The sequence below is a fragment of the Mus caroli genome, unplaced genomic scaffold, assembly GCF_978045245.1.
Source record: "Mus caroli unplaced genomic scaffold, Mus_caroli_1 scaffold_3, whole genome shotgun sequence".
Lineage (NCBI taxonomy): Eukaryota > Metazoa > Chordata > Mammalia > Rodentia > Muridae > Mus > Mus caroli.
This window is the reverse complement of record NW_028227258.1, coordinates 108,064,057-108,085,632: the sequence shown is the minus strand read 5'-3', so window position 1 is coordinate 108,085,632 and position 21,576 is coordinate 108,064,057. Positions and strand designations below refer to the sequence as shown.

General features: G+C 41.2%; 1 protein-coding gene across 3 annotated transcripts in view; it reads left to right on the top strand.

The window, feature by feature from the left end:
• Trpc4 (transient receptor potential cation channel subfamily C member 4) overlaps positions 1-21,576 on the top strand; it is a 174,617-nt gene that overhangs the window by 126,363 nt on the left and 26,678 nt on the right. For all 3 annotated transcript variants that reach the window (XM_029475583.2, XM_029475582.2, XM_029475584.2), the window contains 2 exons: positions 9,840-9,979; positions 21,032-21,345. In XM_029475583.2, coding sequence (XP_029331443.1) covers positions 9,840-9,979; positions 21,032-21,345 — 454 coding nt within the window. The remainder of the gene's footprint in view (positions 1-9,839; positions 9,980-21,031; positions 21,346-21,576) is intronic.

Here is a 21,576-nt window from a genome sequence, read left to right as displayed (position 1 = left end):
TCCCCATTTTTGGGGGGTGCTACAGTGTAAACCCAGAGTCTCCTGCATGTATGTTAAACATGTGTTCTACCCGTGAGTCATACATCAGTGATCCCTTTTACAAATCATCACTAAGATCATGTGTCTTCAATGACTCATAACTTCAGCCTTACTTCTAAAGCACCTAGCCTCTCGATCAGCTCGAAATGGTGTTACAATGATAAGAAACTAGCATATAGCTTTCTTCCCCTCCTCCCCCATGTCACAATGCTCAACAGATGAGCTGTAGTCATGTAAAGATCCAAACACAGTGGCAAAACAGCCACTTGGTATTTTAAAGAACTATTGTAATATCAAGCAAGCAAGCAAGCAAGCAAGCTAGCAAACAAAAACTACACAACCATTACAGCATGACACATTTTTCTTATTTTCCTGTTTATCTCTATGTGCTGGTGGGACTATTTAAAAGCTACTTGTATACCGTTATACCCAGTAAACTATCAGGATACACAGTATTTAGAAATATTTAAATTGTTGTCTGTTCACCTGCTGATTTTCAATAACTGAATTCTTTCCTGGGGAAAAATGACCCCTGTCAGGTTATGACAGCACATGTCAAATTTAACACCCAAAGACTGAACCCTACAGACCTTCTGAGAATATTGGTACCTAGTGTAGATGGGAAGGGGACACATACGGAAAAGCAAACTGGACATCAAAACATAAAAAAAGGTTAAATGGTTGGATGGTGCTTAAATTGGTTTTCCTTAGTTAGAAATTACTATAATAAATGTAGTTGCATGACATTGACGCTAAAGAGGCTGAAAATTCCAGTGCACATTCTGCTGCGGATGTCACAGCGACTCTGCTCCATCTGGCTCTGTTAAACCAAGGGAATGGCTTCTTTTCCAGAGAGGAGACAGGCTTCGGAAGTTGGATTCCTTGTCCAGAATCAAAGGGCCAGCAGGTGCTTGTTAATACAACAAATCCCAGAGCCTCCAAAGAAAGAACCTTGTTTCTCTGTGAGACACTGTGCCAGGAATGAGAGAGATAGGATTTCAGGAAGCAGGAAGTTTCTAGAACACCAACTCTGCACACATGTACACCACTCCCAGCCTCCTTGCGCCTTTCCACAGGTACAATGTGACTGAGCAGTGCATGCAGTTTATTAGAGGTGCAACACACTCCAGGATGCACACTGGTCATGAATAACAAGCATCACATTTTACACACTAAATCCTCCGCACCACTCCGCAGCTCTGCTGCCGTCCTCTCCCTCATTGCTCCCACTGGCTTAGAACGAAATAAGCAATGTCTTGGAGGAAGGAAAGGAGGGAGGGAGGAAAGATGGAAGGAGAGAAGGAAGGGAGGGGAGGATGGAGAAGGAAGAGAGATGAAAGGGAGAAAGAAAATGAGAGCAAGGAGAGGAGGGAGGGAGGGAGGGAGGGAGGGAGGGAGGGAGGGAGGGAGGGAGGGAGGGAGGGAGGGAGGGAGGGAGAGAGGGAGAGGAAATACCTGTAAACATGCTTACTTTCTAGTTTGGAAGAATCAGTTTCTGGGGCATACAGTTAAGTTCCCTCAATTGTAAGAACATTCTTAATATTTAAGCTTCTGTTGAGAGATATGCACACGTAAAGGGTGTTTTAGTCAATTGTTTTTTAAAGAGAATTCATCGTAAGTGGAATGTGGTAATCTTTATAGTGAAAATACACACATTTGAAAAGTGTACACTATGCAGCTTCTACTGGTCCTTGACAAGGCAGCTGGAGCAAAGAAACCTTTGTTGTTTTCCCATCAATTTAAATATTCGGCTGTAATTTCCATGGAAGCGTTGAAATGAATGGAGATCCTATGAAAAAATGCTATCTCTCAAACTTTTAAATTAATTATTAAATAATTATATTTAGGTATGAACTCTCAGAACCAAGCTGTATATTCTTACCTGACATGGCACCTCTTATCAAACTGAAACTGTGGGCGTCCTTATTTTTGTTTTCCTACATTTTTATCTCCAATGCTAAAATAGAGGACAAACCCACGGCGACTCAAGGGTTTTTCAAATGTCTTCAAATGCAGAGTAATCGTCCCCATTTGCATGACATCAGCCATTCCTGATGGTCTGCTGACTCCCATCAGAAGCGCTGTGAATTATTTTCAGTAAATTGAGATTTTTAAGTTGTCCTCTTGCTTAGTTGATTCAGAAATTGCAGAGGTACTTGAACACACTCAAGAAAGAAAGAGAAACAATTATGGAAAGAAAAAGATCTCATACCAGACTCTGTTCTCATATGACAATTATGAAACTCTACTCCCCAGAATCTAGATGCAAAGCAGGCTTCCTTTTTCCAGACACTCTACTCAGCCCACCTAAATTAGAGAGCCTGCCTATTTTTGAATGAGATCACTCTTAGATATAGGCTTCCTGAAACATTGAGTTACTAAGATGTAAGACCAGCTTGTTTTCTTGTTAACATTTTCCTAAATATGTGAGAATTGCATACAGTGTGTTTTCTTCAGATTCTCTTCTATGCCTTGCACTACACCTCCCAGCTTCACCCCCATTCCCCCCCCCCCAGATCCAATCCCTACCTCCCAAACTCACAACTTTGTATCTTCTTATTTTAACAAGCCATCTAGTCCCATTTGGGCAGACAGTGTACTCCTCCTACCATGGATCCATCCACTGGAACGTGGCCAACCTACCAGGAGCCACATCCTTCATAAAAATCGACTTTATCCCCTCCCAGAGCCATCAAGTATTCCTAGCTCTCTAGTTAGGGGACGTGGCTCTTGCTCTATCCTCCTTATACTAGAATGCTGATAGGATTGGTCTTGTGCAAGTCTTGTGCAGACAACCACAGCTGCCATGAGTTTGTGAGCACAGAAGTCCTACCATGTCCAGAAGACACTGTTTTCTCTGGGTAGGATGGTCTTTCCTCCCCCTTTCTATTGTGGTCCCTGAGCCTTAGGAAGAGGAATGGTGAAGATGCCCTAAATTATGGCTAACAACTCCACTGGTATTCTGTGTGCTTTGAGCAATTTGTGAGTTTCTGTGCAAACCACTATACAACGGTGATTCTCTGATAAGATCTGAGAGCATCACCAGTGTGTGGGTATAGAGATGGATTTGGGGGTCAGTTTGATATTGAATTTATCAGAATAACAGTAGTAGTAGATCCTCAGAATAGTAGCAGATCCACCCTCAGGGCCTGTGAACTCCCAAGCTGGGTTTACAGTACAGGTTTGTGTTTCCTCCAGTAGAGTGGGCCTTCTATCCAAGCAGCAAAGGACTGGGTCTATTTTAAATTTTTTAAACTTATAAGCACTTTAAAGATTTTTCTCTTCTTAATGAAAGACTGTCCCATGACCTGAAACAGCTGGATATGTTCATCTACATTATGTCTCATGCGTTGACTCCACACAGATCTCTGCTTTTCTCCATTCCTGCTGCCTTAGGGAAGACAGCTGACAGCAGAAGTTGGGTCTTCATTAACCAACCAGCACCCAGGCCATAGCTCTTCCCAGATGTCCTGCTTTCTGGGAATCACTAAGTACCTGTGTCAGGAATGAATATGGTGACATTCCTGGGATGTGCTGCACTATTGTGCCCAAGCACTAGAAAGTTCTCAGGATCAGATTCAGCTCTGTCACCTTACAGTCCCTCAACCACCGTGTTCCCTGCAGTTAGTTAATCTCTGTGGTCTTCTATGATCCTCACAAGTCTTGAGTTTGGCAAGAAGAGTCATGCACAGCTTTTCCTGCACCGTGCATGGACTTAACAAGTACTGCAAACCCAGACACAGAAGAGTAAGCGTTCAGGCTGCCACCAGCTGCCCCATTTTCAAACTGCCTGGTTTTCCCTTTTCCATGTTGAACCAGACCAAGGGAGAGGTATACTAGTTAACTGTTGAGAAGATGCCTCCGCAGGGAGTGTGGACTACTAGTTTCTTCTTGCTGTATAATCCTCAGGCTTCAGGGCTTTTCTTGGCATCCCCTCATTTGAATTAAGGAAGCACTGAGAGGTAGTCACTCTCATCCCTCTCTGATATTTAACTCCTCCATAAAGGAGCAAAAACTGTAGTCAGAATAATGCAGCTTTCTTATCTCCTCTTCCAGTGTTTCCTTTGTGGAGTGTGGCAAGGGAGGAGCAAGTGTGGGATAGCAGAAAGTATCCTCAGATCGGTCAGCAACCTGCCAACAGGAGGTCATCTATAGCTTCCTGCAAACTGCCTTCAGAAAGGGAGTTTGGCAGGCTTTCATCTTCCACTCCACTGAGGTTTTAAATATATCCCAGCACCCTACCAGCTGCCCTTAACTTGGTGTCTCTTGGGGGATCTGGTATCACAATACTCTCCATTAAGTAAAATAACTTCTAGTAATACAATGATTTTTGACAGAGACAGGCTTCTGAGCCCAGAGACGTGTTTCAATTCCCTGATTCGAAAAGCAAAGGGAACTTCCAGCCATGAGGAATTCTTTGTGTTCTTTTTATCTTTGCTGATTTGATGTCTCACGGTGCAGCTACGGTGTAACTCTGTCTTCAGTAAAGAGGCTATAGAGGTCAGCCTGGACAGCTCTGGGCCTTGAACAAGCCCTTGGGGATTACTCTGGTGAAAAGGTGCCCTGCTCTTTGTTTGGGGCTGCTGATTGCTATCTGTGTAATAGCCACAGCAAGAGAGGGCAAGGCCAAGGATCCCTCCCAGTGATACAGTATATACCCCAAAGCCTGAAACCTGGACTGACAGATGAGAGTGAAATCAGAGACGGTCTTCTCCCTTACCTCCATTACCTCACAACCATGTTCAGAATGCTCAAGCATTCCTGAATGAACAGCCCTGGGAGAGGTTAAAAGAAAGAAAGAAAGAAAGAAAGAAAGAAAGAAAGAAAGAAAGAAAGAAAGAAAGAAAGAAAGAAAGAAAGAAAGAAAGGAAGGAAGGAAGGAAGGAAGGAAGGAAGAAAGGAAGAAGAAAGGAAGAAAGGAAGAAAGGAAGAAAGGAAGAAAGAAAGAAAGAAAGAAAGAAAGAAAGAAAGAAAGAAAGAAAGAAAAAGAAAGAAAGAAAGAAAGAAAGAAAGAAAGAAAGAAAGAAAGAAAGAAAGAAAGAAAGAAAGAAAGAAAGAACAAAAAGGACAAACATCCAGACCCCCAGAGCACGTTTGAAAGTGACTTCCGGGACCCATTCCCCTTGGGCTCTTTCCATCCCGAGTGCAGACGCTTGGCTTCAAGGCCTGTAGCAAGGTTTCTACCACAGGCCTGAGAAATTGTGTCATCTGTATATAAATACACACAGACAGACAGAGAGAGAGAACGCAATGTTGAAATGTTCCATTGTGGGAACAGGACAAACACATTGTGACAGAAGTTCCCCGAAGCTTTGTTCTCTCCTGTTTTTTTCCTGTTTCCATGAACAGTTAACTCTCTGGATGCATCTCAGTTTGTACTAGCACCCTCTCGGTTTTTTAATGGCTTGCTTGTTCAAAAATGCGGTGGCTGTTGCCAGAAGAGATAAAACTTGGCATTTCACTAACATGCTTACAGCAGACTAAAAGTCAACAGCCATCAAGCAGGTGTGTGACGAGGAGGACATTTATGAGGTGATACTCCAACCTAGGGTTTGAAAAGTAAAAAGCATTCCAGGGCTGAAGAGATAGATGTGCAGAGGTTAGGAACACTGGATGGCCTTGCAGAGGACCCAGGTTCAGTTCTGGGAACCCAGATGGTGGTTTATAACTGCTTCTCTCACTGCCTGTCAAGGGGCCTTCTCTGCCCTTCGACATCAATGCCCTGATTGCTGTGCAAGTCCTTTAAGATCTCTTACATTTGATAATAATACATACAAACCCAAATGATGGAATCACAAATGCATGAAGAGAAGCTGAACTAGTGCTCCTCTCTAGAGAAATACATGGACTGGGTTGCCATACTTTGTCACTGAAAGGCATAATAGACTCAAAGGGTAGAATGTCTGTTTTCGTCAGTTTTAGAGCAACACAACTTGCAGAGAATTCTTCACGTTTGGCCAGAAGCTATATTTTCATTCTTAGCCTGTCAAAGATCTATCTGGTTTACCCTTTCTGGGGCAGATCAAGTCTGGGTCTATTTGTGGATGACAGATCTTAATCAGCTATTTTAACAACCAAACGTTGTAGTAGTATCAGTGGTAAGAAACAATGCTTGTAAATCTTTTGCAGTTGTGGTAGAATCTTTTAATTGAAAGTCATTGTGCTGGCTAGTTTTGTGTCAACTTGACACAAGCTGGAGTTATCACAGAGAAAGAAGCTTCAGCTGGGGAAATGCCTCCATGAGATCCAGCTGTGGGGCATTTTCTCAATTAGTGATCAAGGGGGGAAAGGCTCCTTGTGGGTGGGAACATTCCCCGGGGCTGGTAGTCTTGGGTTCTATAAGAGAGCAGGCTGAGGAAGGCAGTGGAAGCAAGCCAGTAAAGAATATCCCTCCATGGCCTCTGCATCAGCTCCTGCTTTTTGACCTCCTTGAGTTCCAGTCCTGATTTCCTTGGTGATGAACAGCAGTATGGAAGTGTAAGCTGAATAAACCCTTTCCTCCCCAACTTGCTTCTTGGTCATGATGTTTGTGCAGGAATAGAAATCCTGACTAAGACAGTCATGGAACCCCAGTGTTGCCTGGTACCACACCCATCTAACTGATATAACAGTTCTCATCTCTCTGTATTCTACTGAAAGCTAATGGAAAACACACAGCCAATCAATGGTTTCAAATGCATATCTTCTGAGCTCTGGGGATTGGCACAATTTTACATACAACAAAATAGTGTGCATTGAAGGATCTGTCCCGTAAGAAATTGTTGCCCTGGCCATCACATTTGGAGACTCAAATCCAACCCTCATGTCCCCATTAACTAGTAACCCAGCTGTATGGCACACTAATTCTTTGTGCTGTGTCTTTCCAGTGTATACTGGCCATAGGCTGGACTTCAAGAACCTGCCACTGTATTATGAAAAAAATACCTTCTGTATGCAAAAGGAGAGTGTCGTCACGTGTTCCAATGGCTTTTCTTCATTATATGAAATAAACTCTAGGTTTCCTACCAGTTCTGAAATCCAGTGTATGAATCATATCTTATTCAGTTCTGTGTTTATCCTTTCTTCAAAATGTCAGCTATGATCCCACCTCTCAGGGGATCACATTATGCAGAAAGTCTCAGAGGGTAATCTAGTTAGGATGTTAGTGCTAACATTGGGAGCAGGAGGGCATTGTTGTTCCAACCCAGAGTCACAGTGGGGCCTCTGGGTGAGTTCCACGGTTTGAGGTCTGTGGTGCTCGCCTTCACTCTATGGCTCTCAGACTTTGCAGGGACAGTTTCCTGATCCCCTCCCAGGCATAATCTATGACACTGGGTGATCTTATACCCTGACACCCAGGACTATGTCTTACCTCTTCTTTGGGCTACATAAACAGTTTGTTCCTTATATGAGAAATGCCTGGATCAGGTCTGTGCCTTGCCCACACTAAGAACCATTGCAGTCCCAGGTCCCTAATCTAATCTCCCTTTGAGTCAGAGTGGGAGGCATGGAGTAGAATGCAGAGGGTCTCAGTTCCTGTCTTCTACCTTATTTTTGAGGCAGGGTCTCTTTCACACTTCAGATGAGCTGACCCATGAGCTTCTCAGTAATCCATCTCTGACTCTCATCTTGCCATGGGTTCCCTGGGATCACAGACACATTCTATCACATCACAGCATTTACATAGATTACAGGAACTAAACTCACCATCTAGCTCAAACGCAAACACTTTTATGAGCTAAGCCATCTCCCTGGCCCTGTGTTCTTGTTCTTACAGGAGACTGGAAGAGTGGCAAGCTTCTCTATGAATCTGACAGCTCTTCATTTCTTACATTCCTTATGAGGATGTGACAAGTTATGATATTTATAGTTAATCTGACTTTTTCTTGCATTTAGTAAAAAGCAATTATAATCTTTTCAACTTCCTGTATTCTCAGCTGCTATCAAATGTGGTATTTTACATGTGGCATTTCAGGCTACCATTATTATACATGAGTCCCATTTATTTTGATGAATGCAGTTGTAATAAATAAATTTATCTCTTTAATATTTCATAGTGCTAGATCACTTGAAAGCTCTCATTACGCTCTAAAAATAGTTGCTCATTATTTTAATAAGATTATGGGAATAAAATAGTGACCTATATAAATACTTTATAAGTATTCCTGAGAATTATACAATGTCATAGTTTCTACTAGAAAAGGAAAGAGAAAGGGCTAGAAAGATGGCTCAGCAGTTAAGAGCACTGACTGCTCTTCCAGAGGACCGGGGTTCAATTCCTGAGACCCACATGACAACCCACACCTGTCTGTGACTTCAGCTATAGGGCTTCTGACACCCTCATACAGAGACATACATTCAGGTAAAAGAACAATCGGCATAAAGCAATAATAAATTGTATATTTAAAAAAACTGGTTATATAAAAGAAGAATTTCTATTGACCCTGGATGTGGGACTGAGGTTATTGTCCTGTATGTGGTACTCAGTAAATTGGCAGGGATGCTGTAAGCATGCATTCTCACAGATTGATAGTTGACCTCTCAAAGCACCAGCATAGAGAATCAAAGTTAGATTCTTTGATCACGTAATAAACGTTCACTTTATTTTTATTTCAGATAAACTATTTTTCCATCCATTTTTAAGTTATTTGACTTAGGAGAAAAATATAATCCAAAACATGCTTGTAAGAACATTCTATGACATTCCTAATGAAGAATACGTCGTTACAGAGAAATTAAAAATGTAAACTTTTTAAAGACTTTACTATGATTTTTATCTTATTTGGATGTGTATTTTGTGTGCACGTGTGTAAATATCCCATGTCCTGGAAGTGCCTTCTGAGTCCAGAAGTGGATGGTGGATCCCCTGCAACTAGAGAAAGAATTTTTGAGGTTTTATGGGTGTAGCTTCTGACTTTACCAGGAGACACAGGCTCACAGCAAACCCCTTGATCTTAGAATATTTCTGCCCCTCTTCTACAATATTCCCTGAGCATTGGTGCTGGGATCCACAACTCTGCATTTTGATTGGTTATGGCTTTCTGGTCATGGGCTCCATGTGTTGTGAAGAGAAGTTTCCTTGATGGTGGGTGAAGGCTCAACTAATGAGTGGGCATAAGGGCAAATGAGCTAAACAAGCATGATACCCATAGATATGCTAAAGTAGATGTGGAAAGCCCATGGGGCCCCTACACAGTCACAAGCAATTAAGGACTGCTGGGAATGGGAGAAGCAATCTTCCGGAGGAAGAACCACTGATTGTCCAATACCAAATAACCAGTCCTGAAAACACACCTACAAGTAACATTGTACACCTATATGTATATTTATATAACAATAACTAATGAATAAAGAGATTATGAGTTTGAAAGAGCAAAGAGGGATATATGAAAAGGTTTGTGTAGAGAAAAGGAAAGAATAAACTAGATAAGTAGAATTATAATCTCAAATAGAAAAAAATAAAACAAAACAGAGGAGTGGGCCTAGGTAGACTGTTTTAGCCACCAGGTGGATTCTCTTGCGAGAATGCTCTTGCTGATTTACCTCCACAGCCCCAAACATTATAACTTTTAAATTAATGTATCAAATGAATAAATTAATTAATTAATAATGAGCTAACAAAATCTTCTAGAATTAGCTTAATGTCCTCTGTCTTAAGAGATGTTTGAGACTCAGTATTCTTACCTATAAAAGAGTTACTGTGTCTAACATATACAGTCCATGGCTTCTCTATCTGTGATTACTTTGTTGCATATAGCCTTTGTTAGTGAAAGTCACTAGATTGAAAGTCCCACTTACGGTGAATCTCTCTATAATTGCAGGTTTTATATGGGGAGAGATTAAACAGATGTGGGATGGCGGACTCCAGGATTACATCCATGACTGGTGGAATCTAATGGACTTTGTGATGAACTCCTTGTATTTGGCAACAATTTCCTTGAAGATTGTCGCATTTGTGAAGGTAATTTTCCTTTAATGATGCATACATATATCTAATTCTTAAGAGTACAACTTCAGTTGCTATTAATTTTTATTAATAGATCCTTATGTATGGTATTTATCAGCCTCTTATTTTATTTATAAGGCTGAAATACAGAAACAATGGATGTCCTAGAATTGCTGTTATAAGCACATCAAAGCTGCCACTGTATTGTCTGTCTGCTAATTAACATGACTGCCTCGAAATGAAACAGTCCCTTAACTCTAGTAATAACTAATTCTAAAGAAATTCTTCTTCAAACACCACTTAGTTTTAAACAACCCACAAACCGATTTTTACAAGATGTAACAAACAGACACGTTTTCATAGGCAAATCAAAATATTACCCTTCAAAAGCATTGATATGATTATTTCAACTTGCTCTAACAGTTTGGTGTGATTAGAACAGAACAGAATTTCTTTGTCTTTGTCCTGTTCATCATGATACTGTCTGTCTGAAATCTCACACACCCCTCAGTGGGTGCACCAGGCCTCAGCACAGCTACATAATTTACATAAAGTATTTAGTTCTGCAATGACAGCTGAGATTTTCATACTTTTGAAAGACTTGTTTCAAACTAAAGTATGATATTTTGCCTTTGCCTACTTTTATTTTGTCTCTTCCTTTTTGTCTCCTTTAAAACACAATTTGTTACAAAAATGATTAGTGAATTGATTTAGGAAGAATAAAGAATAGATTCTGATTGGTTGCCACATGAATAATACATGCAATTTATCATCTAAAACAAAATAAAAATAGCATAGTGAGAATTCCTATGCACTCAGTGTAGCTCTAAACAATGTTCTTATTCTCGAATATTCATGTGTCGTAGGAACAAAGCTGCCCAAATTTGGGGACCTTACAGTTTCTAGCTATTGTTCAATTAAAATGATGCCAATATTCAGCAAAATACTGAAAAAACACTATTTCTATCAGTCTTATGAAAAACAAATTTGTCATCTTTTTGTTATTGTTTGGGATTGTAAAAAAGTCATTATCAATGTCACACTTATACAAATGTATGGAATGCAGTATTATATTTTGTTATTTTAACATATGTCTAGAATATATACTGATTAGATCAGGGTAATTACTATTTACATCTTTATCATTTCTATTTAGAGCAGACAATCCTTCTCTTCACATATATATTATGTGTGTATGATGTGTGTGTTTATTTAGCATTATAGTAGTTCTAAGAGTTGAGCCTTCAATACAGGATCAGACAGTTTGTACTTTGGAACCCATTATTAATCTCCCCAAGCTCCTTTTCTCTCTATTTTTCTCCTACTCTTCCTCTTTCTCCTCCTCCTTCTCTTTGTCTTCAATAATTTACTTATATATTCATTTTACATTCAGGCTGCAGCCTTCCTCTTTCCCTCCCAATCCTATCCACAAATCCCTCTCCCCAATCATTCCCAGTGAAGGGGAAGCACCCCTGGAGTACCACCCTGCCCTAGGACATCAAGTCCCAACAGGACTAAGTGCATCCTCTCCCACTAAGGCCTGACCAGCTAGGGGAAGAAAATCCAATGGCAACAGAGTCAGAGACAGCCCCCGCTCCAATTATTAAGGTACTCACATGAAGACCAGGCTGCACATCTGCTACAAATGTGTAGGTGGCCTAGGTCCAGCCCCTGAATGCTTTTTTTGTTGTTGTTTCAGGCTCTGTGAGCCCCCATGGGCCCAGGATAGCTGACTCTGAAGGTCTTCCTCTGATGTCCTTGACCCTTCTCACTCTCTCAATCCTGTCCCTCAACTCTTCCACAAGACTCTCTGAGTTCTGCCTGATATTTGGCTGTGAGTCTCTGCATCTGTTTCCATCTGCTCCTCTCAGGAGACAGTTATGCTAGGCTTCTGTCTGCAAGCATAGCTGAGTACCATTAATAGTGTTAGGGGTGGACTCTCTCACATGGAATGGGTCTTAAGCTGGGCCAGTCATTGGTTGGCTGTCCCCTCAATTTCTGTTCCATCTTTATCTCTTTCCGCCTTGTAAGCAGGACCAATTTTGGGTTGAAGGTTTTGTGAGTGGGTTGGTGTCTTCCTCCCTCCACTCTTTTCTTAGTTTTAAATTTAAGGGTTGCTTTTTTGAGAATTTCATGCATGCTTATTGTATTCGCATCATATCTACCCCTTCTCTCTCTTTTCCAACACTTCCTTGCCTCCCTATTCTGCAAATTCATGATCTCTTCTTCAATTACTATTGTTACATATATCAATTGCCCCTACTGTTTTCTAGCCACCTTGATGACCACTGGTCCCCTGTGCTGACCTTCAAGACTCATGCTTGGCCTCTACATATATGAGAGAACAGGGTGTAACAGACTTCTGTGTCTGGCTTATTTCATTTAGCAGAAATCTCTGGTGCCATCATGTTTCTTTAAAGACATGATTTTATTTAATGGTTAACATCGCCTTTTACATGTGCTGCATTTTATCTGTCTATCCAGTCTCCAATTAGTAAGTCAATTAATTGGCTTTGCTATTGCCTGCTGTAGATAGTGCTGCCATAAGAGACCAGATATCTCTTTGACATTATTTCTCATTTTTATTAGTTATTTGAGAATTTTGTTCAATGTATTTTGATCCTATTCATAACTTCCCCTAGTGCTTTCTAGATCTACCCTACCTCCCTCCCAACACAACTTTGTGTCCTCTCTTTCTCCTAATATGTGCTGCCCATACATTCTTAGGTGAATGCCCTTCCACTTTAACATAACTGACCAATCAGAGACTACAACCTTAAAGACAACTGGCTCTCCCTCTTCCAGCAGCTATTGATATCCAGTAGCTCTTCAGTTAGTACTTTATGCCCATCTCCCCTCTCCATGGTGGGATTTGTCTGGCTTGAGCTTGCTTTCTGCATGTTGTCACAAACAGTGTGAGTTCATAGGTACAAATGACCTGCTGTGTCTGAAAGACGCTGTTTCATCATATCACCCACCAGCCCTTGCTCTCACAACCATTCTGGGTTGCACAATGATTCTTGGTCCTTAGGGAGGAGGAGTGTGATATAGAAGTTTCCATCTAGGGCCAAGAATTCCAGTCATTCTCTATACCTTCTGGGCCTCTGTGTTAATTTCTATCTACTGCAAAAGGGGCCTTCTCTCATGAGAGGTGAGATACACATTAATCTATGGGTGTAATAAAAATGTATCAGGAATCAGCTTAACAAATATATTGGTTTGATATTTTGATAGCATTTCTTATTCTAAAAATGATTTGAATCTTTATGGCACTCTGTTTTTGGTTTTGTGAGGATCCTTAGATATTGTTCTACCTAATGGAAGTACTGGTTTAGACTCCCAGTTTTAATAGTCTCCTTTTGTCTACGTATTTATCACAGATTGTTATGTTTTGACCTATTTAATAATAACTCTCCTGATTTGAAGAAATGGCATCTTGTTTTGTTTTTGATTTACATTGACTGGACTTTATTTCAGGTGCTCATTGGCCATTTGGGTTTCATCTTCTGAGACATGTCTACTCAAGTCATTTACCCACTTTAGAAATTGAGTTACTTGGTTTTGTTGCTAAGTTTTGTAGTTTAAGGAAGACACTTTGAAAACTGAATCAACAAAAAATTTTTGAAATACAATGACCATAAAACACACTTCAAGTAAAGATAGGCAATTCTCACTCACATCATGATGATGCTCCTTCTGATATAGGTATTCTTTATATGTAAGAACCCAAGTATTCATTATGTGCATTTCCATGGCCGAGTTGAGCCTTCATATGAGGGAAGGGGATGGGAAGAGAGGTGGGGAGGGAGGGACAGAGACAGAGACAGAGACAGAGAGGAGAGGACACTAGTCTCCTTTGAGGACATGCTCCCAGTATAAACCCTTATAAACCTCATCTCACACAGACTTTGTAACCCCCCAGTATTACCACAAGCTGTTGGTCATTTGAGGAACATTGAAGATCCACATGACAGCACAGCCCTTGAAACCAAGATTGGACATAGTATGACTACGACTAGTATATTATGCCACTTTCTACTTGTACTGTTTGAAGCAAGCTACTTAATATCCCAAATCCTTTTTCAAAAAAAAAAAAAAACAGTAATAATCATCAAAGTTAATAGAATGTTTTAAAAATGCAAGGAGCTCATAGAAACATTAAATGTTTGCTTTGACTTTGTTTAATGTTCTAGTTTGGCTCCTGTCACTGTGAGAAACACAAAACAAAAACAAATGCAGCTGTGGAGGAAAGGGTTTATTTCCTCTTGTGGTTCATAGCCCATCATGGAAGGAAGTTCAGGCAGATACCTGGAGGCAGGAACAGGCACAGAAACCATGCAGGGGTGCTGCTTACTGGCTTGCTCTCTAAAATTTGTTCAAATGGTTTTCTGATACAACCCAGGACCACCAGCACGGAGGTGGCAGAAACCACAGTGGACTGCACCACCCCATGTCAGTCATTAAGGAAAAATATGCCCCACAGATGGGCCTCGGGGCCAATCTAATGACGGAAATCCTTCAACTGATATTTGCCTATTCCCTGATGACTTTCACTGTGTCAAGTTGACATAAACTAACCAGTGTGCATATACAAAGTAACAGCATTACAAAGCACACGTCACTTTCCTCTGTGCTGATGAGGTTTGATGGTGCTTCCTTTCATGCTCTGATTCTTTTTATACCTCATAGGATGGCTGTTTCTTTTTGTTTTGTTTTTTTTGTTTTGTTTTTGTTTTTGTTTTTTTTTTTTAAACACAGAGCTTGTTGACCTCCAGGACACAAATTTTAATCTTATTTCCACTTCATTGGGACTGGCTTGTTCCTACTTAAAAATAGGGTTAAAACCCACTGCATTTCCTATGCAACATTTGTCTCCCATGTTTAGCATCAGTCATTTGATAGGTATGATTAAATCTCTCTTAACTCTTGACTGTATAACTTAAATACTTTCCAATACTCAAAGTTACTATGAATATGAACAATTGTTTTTACAGCTGTGGTAGAGTTTTTACATTATTTTAATAAACAGTTCTGGCTGTACGACGTCATTCCCTATCAGTTAATGGGGGACAAAGAATGCTGCTCCTGCGTTATGAAGGATGTCAGCCCCTCAAACAGTATTGTCTGTGACATCTTTCAGTTTCACAGCAGGGCTCTGTGCGTAGCTGAAGCCTAGTTGTTCTGGAATTATCTGTTAGTAAAGAAATCCTTATGTCTTTCTCTTGTCTTTTTTTTTCTATTTTATTTGCATATGTTTACAAAGAAAAATTTTCATCTTTGTACTGGCTGGTTTTGTGTGTCAACTTGACACAAGCTGGAGTTATCACAGAGAAAGGAGCTTCAGCTGAGGAAATGCCTCCATGAGATCCAGCTGTGGGGCATTTTCTCAATTAGTGATCAAGGGGGAAAGGCCCCTTGTGGGTGGGACCATCTCTGGGCTGGTAGTCTTAGGTTCTATAAGAGAGCAGGCTGAGGAAGCCAGTGGAAGCAAGCCAGTAAGTAACATCCCTCCATGGCCTCTGCATCAGCTCCTGTTTCCTTACCTGCTTGAATTCCAGTCCTGACTTCCTTTGGTGATGAACAGCAGTGTGGAAGTATAAGCTGAATAAACCCTTTCCTCTCCAACTTGCTTCTTGGTCATGATGTTTGTGCAGGAATAGAAACCCTGACTACGACCATCTTGTAAAAAAATCATTAAAATTAATACATGATTTTTTCCCTTTAATCTCCTATGACAAATGTGCTAGGTAGATTTCATTACTATATCAAATACCCGAGACAATCAACTTATAAAAAGAAAAGGTCTTTGGCTCACAGTTTGAGGGTCACTTGGCACTTCTGTAATATGTTGGGAAATGCAGGATGGAGCAAGCAAGCGACCTATAAGTGGAAAATAAGGAACAAAGAAGGGACCAGGATCCCCTCATTGCCCTCAAGGGTGTCTCCCTAAATGATACAGCCACCTCTGAAAGGTTCGTCATCTCCAATTAACACCAGGCTGGAGTCGTGGTCTATCAAATGAGCCTTAGGAGGACATTCTGGATCAACAGCCATTTTCGTATTACATCCACCTGAAAGTTTTACTCATGTTGATTGACAGTTTAGCTTATTTGCATATGCATGAACTTGTAAAGGGCATGAAGACGAACTAGCATATGTTTCTATAGTCTAGGAACTTATAACCCAATATTATGATCCAATCCATCATCAGCTCTTAACAGCCTGCCAAGACTTCATGACTTGGGTCTGATATACGTAGGCTCTTCTTCCTGTTCTCAAACCCTCAGCTATATCCAGAAGCCCACATTTCTACAGCTGATTAACATTCTGCATCACCCATGTCCTTAAACATATCTGACTCTTCTCATGTTGTATTAGAGCTTCAGTTGTGAAGAAATTCAGAGGACTGTGCTCCTTCAGGAGACACTAGGAACCACATAGCACATGGCTAACTTCATATCTACAAAAAGAGAAGTCCTCTTAGAAAAATTACATTTTTCAGCAAGGAAGGCTATAAGGAAAATAACACCACAGTAGGAGTAGAGCGAAACACAGTTACTTGATGGGGTGGGGAAATGTGCATGATTATCTTAGACAGGTGGGAGGTGTTTATTCTACAACACTGGGCTACCATCTTGAGCCTTTGGAATTCTGATGTTCACTTATCTCCTTTTAAAGGAAAAATGGACATTGTTTGATTAATGTTGGTATCATAACTGCCTAATTCTGTGGCTTGGTGGTTTCTCCTTTCATCATTAATGAGCACCTTAAAGACAGAATTTAACCATCTTTCAGTATCCATCATAGGTCTCATAGATAAGTAACAGATGAAAAGTCAGAATTGGAGAATTTACACTAATGGTCAGGACTAAGCATTTATGGAATAGCCTTTTGGTGAGAATGTAGCAAAACTGAAAATTTAGGAGAATCACAAGTACTGTATGTATGTCCAGGGCATCAAGTACCAAGCTACTGGCAAGGTACAGGCTTCATCTGTAAGCTTTTAAGGACTCAAAACATCATCTCCAGAAAATGAAGTCAAGGAGAATATTAATACCTAGCATGGCCAATTTTTCCTTTAAAGGATAATGTAGCAATGAATAAATGAGATTGGATACAAGGAAAAGCAGTTAGGACAGTCATTATGTCACTGTGATAATGGAGGAAAGAGGGGAAATTGTTATGAGATTGAGAGATATGAGGGGGTGCTTGGTATTGGACGCTGGGAAGCTGAGTATGCCATCATCTCAAATCCGGAGGCATAAACCAAGGGATCAAAAGATTATTATTATTGGGTTTCTGTCTGTACATTTGAAGTTTCAAAATGGAAAGAATCATCCTGCCAGCAGAGTATGAAATGGGATGAGATGGTGGGAAGTTCGAGCTAAACCTGAAGTCTGAGTTGGGGTTAGCCCTGGGAGGTATCTGGGGAGAACTGATGAATAAGAAGAGACTGGGAAAGCGAGCTTATCATTAAAGGGCAGGTGAGACAGAAGCTCCTCCGGGGGTTGAGTTTAAAATACACAACATAACTAATTTTATTTTATTTTTAAAACTTTATTTGTAAATTTACTTCATACATTAGTACTGTATATTATTTCTACCCTCCTTGTCTTTATTCCAATTGCTCCTGTACTCTCTCTCAAAATCATGACCTCTTCTTTAGTGATTTTTGTCTCACACACACACATAACACACACACAACACACACACACTCACATAAACACCCGGCTGAGTCCACTTACTGGTGCTCATATGTATGTGTACATAGGGCTTACCACTTGGGATTGGATAACCTATCAGGGCAGCTCCCTGGAGAAGACTGATTCTCCCTGTCTCAGCAGCCATTGGCTACTTGTAGCTCTTCTTCTAGTGGTGGGACCTTGAGAGGTTTTCCTCATCCACATTGGTAGGTCAGCTGGTGTTTTCATTGTATGGGTCTCGTTTAGGTGACCATGTGGATGAGGTATCATGGGTGCAGCTTCTCTGTCGTGTACAGAAGATGCTGTCTCACAGAGATATCCTAGTCTTCTGACACGTACAGTCTTTGCACTCTATCTTCTAAGATGTTTCCAGAGCCTTGGATATAGGTGTCTTTTCTTTAGTGATTCTATTTATTTGTTACATTCTTCTCCTATCTTGAATTGTCATTATATTCATCTGCTGGCATTTGCAGTCTTTATGGAGTCATCTATTCATATCCTCTTTCAGATCCTTGAACATACTCATAATTGCTATTTTGGAGTTCTTGTCTTGAGATTGAGCTAGACTTATTTCTTGGAGCATGTTGGCATAGGGGTGCTTGCCTGTGGGTGCAAGCATACTGTCCTGGGTATTGGCGCTTGTGTTTTGTGCTGGGATCTAGTCATCTGCAGTTATGATGCTTGTAGTGTTCTCACTGTAGATATCTGGTCTCACCTTTACTGGGTGTGTGTACAGTTCTTTGGTTTCTATTACCCAACCCTGACAGGTTGTGGACCAGAAGAATGATGGCTTATTTTTCAGTGTTAGGACCACTCTGGGTCTTGGGGCTCAGTCTCTGATTGCTCCAAGATCTGAAATTCTGGTTAGAAGTCTAGTTTCAGATTCCAAGCAGTACTGGTGAGTACAATATAAACAATGGGTAGGGTATATGGCAGACTAGAGTTGGGGAAGGGGCTGACTCTGGAGGTCTCTTAAATGACTTTGGTCTTGTCTTAGTCAGTATTATACTGCTGTAAGGAGATACCATGACTCCAGAAACTCATAAAAAGGAAAACAATTCATTGAGACATTGCTTGGAGTGTTAGAGATTTAGTCCTTTATCATCATGGCGAGAAGCATGGCAGCACACAGGCAGACATGGTACTGGAGAAGGAGCTGAGAGTTACATTCTAATCTGCTTGGCTGGCTGAGAGAGAGACAGACTCTGGGCCTCACTTTGGCGTCTGGAACCCCAGAGTCCACCCCAAGTGACACACTTCCTCCTACAAGGCCACACATCCCAACCCCTTAAAATACTGTTATTCCCTGGTGACCAAGCATTAAAATTTATGAGCCCATGAAGGCCATTTTCATTCAAACCACCACCTATCTTCCTCCACAAAGGGAGACAGAGGCAGAGTAGAGACACTTTGGGTCTGCCTATGAATGGTAACCCATCTGAAGGGGATGGAGGGGGTTGGGAGGAGGCTGGAGTAAGAGGTCCTTAGAAAGAACAGAGTGAGTGAAGAAAAGAGGAACACTGGTGGCCTACCTGGGTCCTAGCCAAAGGTAGCACCTGTAGGGTCCCTGTAGGTTGTTGGGGAGTTACAAAACAATGGAGGTGGTCTTGGAGGAGTGACTGAGGTGGGTGTCAAGGAAGAACTAGGGGGATCCTGAATCCACACCACCAGGAAGCTGAGGCTCAAGGGGATGATGGTGGTGGGCTAGAAGGAAGAACTGGAACCAAGAATAAATTTTCAAGTTAACGAGTTAATACCCAACAATAGGTTTAGAAAATATGCCCACTGGCCAAATACTTTATTCTCTCTAGATTTAAAGAACTCTGTGGTTCGCAAAGCTTTTTAAATTGCTTTGATAGATTTGCTTATTTACTCACTTTTTCTGTTTGCTTCCTGCTTTGAGACAGGCTCACTGTGCAGCCCCAGGCTAACCGTGACCTCACCAAAGAGCTTAGGCTGCCCTCCCTCCAAATCACAACCCACTCCCTGAGTCTCGGGCGCGGATTGCAGGTGTGCACTGCCATGCCTATTTGGAAGCCTAAGACCATGTGTATGTGTATGGCAGGAGGAGATTTTAAAGCAAAACTTCAAAGAATGAGTTCAAGTGCTAATTGCTTACAGTTTATGTCTTTGCTTGTTCTCTGACAGGAAGCAAGGTGTCTGGATCATCAAACAGACAAATTATTGATTTACATTGTGATCTTAGCATCAGTCCCCATGTCCCAATTCCCCAGTGGGGGATGTGATGAGAGTCAGATGTGCCCAGTGGACAAGGGGATTATACCACAGGAAAGGAAATCGGAAATTATGATTCTCAGAATTTACAGGATGCAGCTGAGCTAGCTGCCGGACTTCCCCTGGGGAGAGAAAGACTTCAAGTTTCTTAAGAAAATAAATATTCTCAGGAGAACAAAGTCCCTGGGTTTATTATCCAGAAAATGGAAGTAGATGGCTCCTGGGGAGATATCTGTGAGTCTCCCAGGAGCCGTTGTAACTTTTAATGGTAGTTTGCCATTAAAACACTATTAATCCCAGTAATATGGGTCAAAAAGACCTGACTGTGTGTAGCTGTGTAACTGTGATGATACCTGAACAGTGTCATTCCATGAAAGCTACCAGACATGCTGGACTCTGAGTCCAGTGTGGATTCTTGTATTAGGGCAAAGGTAATGCCTTGTTCATGCTTTCGAAGATTATCCATTGTAATTCTTTCAGTCACAGCCAAGATCATTCACTAAGGATGGTTCTGTGTATGTCAGTTCCTGGGTAGAAATAGACTCTGTTATAGTATGATGGTGGCTTCTGCATCAGGTCACCTCCAACTGGTGCAAAACTGCAAATGAGGCATAACCTCTCCTCTTGACTCTGAACGCTTTGACAGCACAGAGACCCAATCCATTCTTGCCTTTTGCCCTCTATTCCTGCAGTACTTCATGTTAATCCCCTTAAAGATTTCTGTTAGTTAGTTAGTTAGATGTATCTGTCTGTGTCCTGGTCTATGAGTATGTTAAGCAAGAGTCTAAAAGTTGAACCTGATCAGTTGAATAAGCGAAGGTGTGTTCTTTGTACGAAGACAGAAACTATGAGGTAACAGACAAGAACTAATTGATTCTCATGTCAAAGTTTTAACACACTGACATAAACAAAATAAGAAGGACGGGCCTATACAGCCACAAGAATTAAAGCTCACGAGTTATAAATTAATGGGTTTCTTTCTGTCTTTGTATGGCTTACTCTAGCTGCTGCCATCTTAAAGCATACACCTTCCAGAGAGTGTCTGAGGTGGACCCTAGAGAGCTCTGCAGAGCGGAATCTGATTCTGTCAGCATGTGTGCTTACTTTGCCTTCATTTCTGTTTCTTCAGTACAGTGCTCTGAACCCACGGGAATCATGGGACATGTGGCACCCCACCCTGGTGGCAGAGGCATTATTTGCTATTGCAAACATCTTCAGTTCCCTCCGCCTGATCTCTCTGTTCACTGCCAATTCTCACCTGGGGCCTCTGCAGATATCTCTGGGAAGGATGCTTCTGGACATCCTGAAGTTCTTATTCATCTACTGCCTCGTGCTGCTAGCTTTTGCAAATGGCCTAAATCAACTGTACTTCTACTATGAAGAAACAAAGGGGTTAAGCTGCAAAGGCATCCGGTGCGAGAAACAGAACAACGCGTTTTCCACGTAAGTCGGAGAGGCACTGCTCCTGGTAATGTTGGGCAGACCTGAGAGTGCATGATGTCACAAAATGTGAAAAATTCGCCACAAGGATTGCCAAGGAAATGGAGAAGTAAAGCTATGAATAATGCAGGAAATGGAATTAACACGGCTCTGAATAGAAACATAGACTTCTGGCATTAAGAAAAAAAATACTGGGTACATTTATTTCAAGTTTTAGTAAATGGTCTTTTCTTT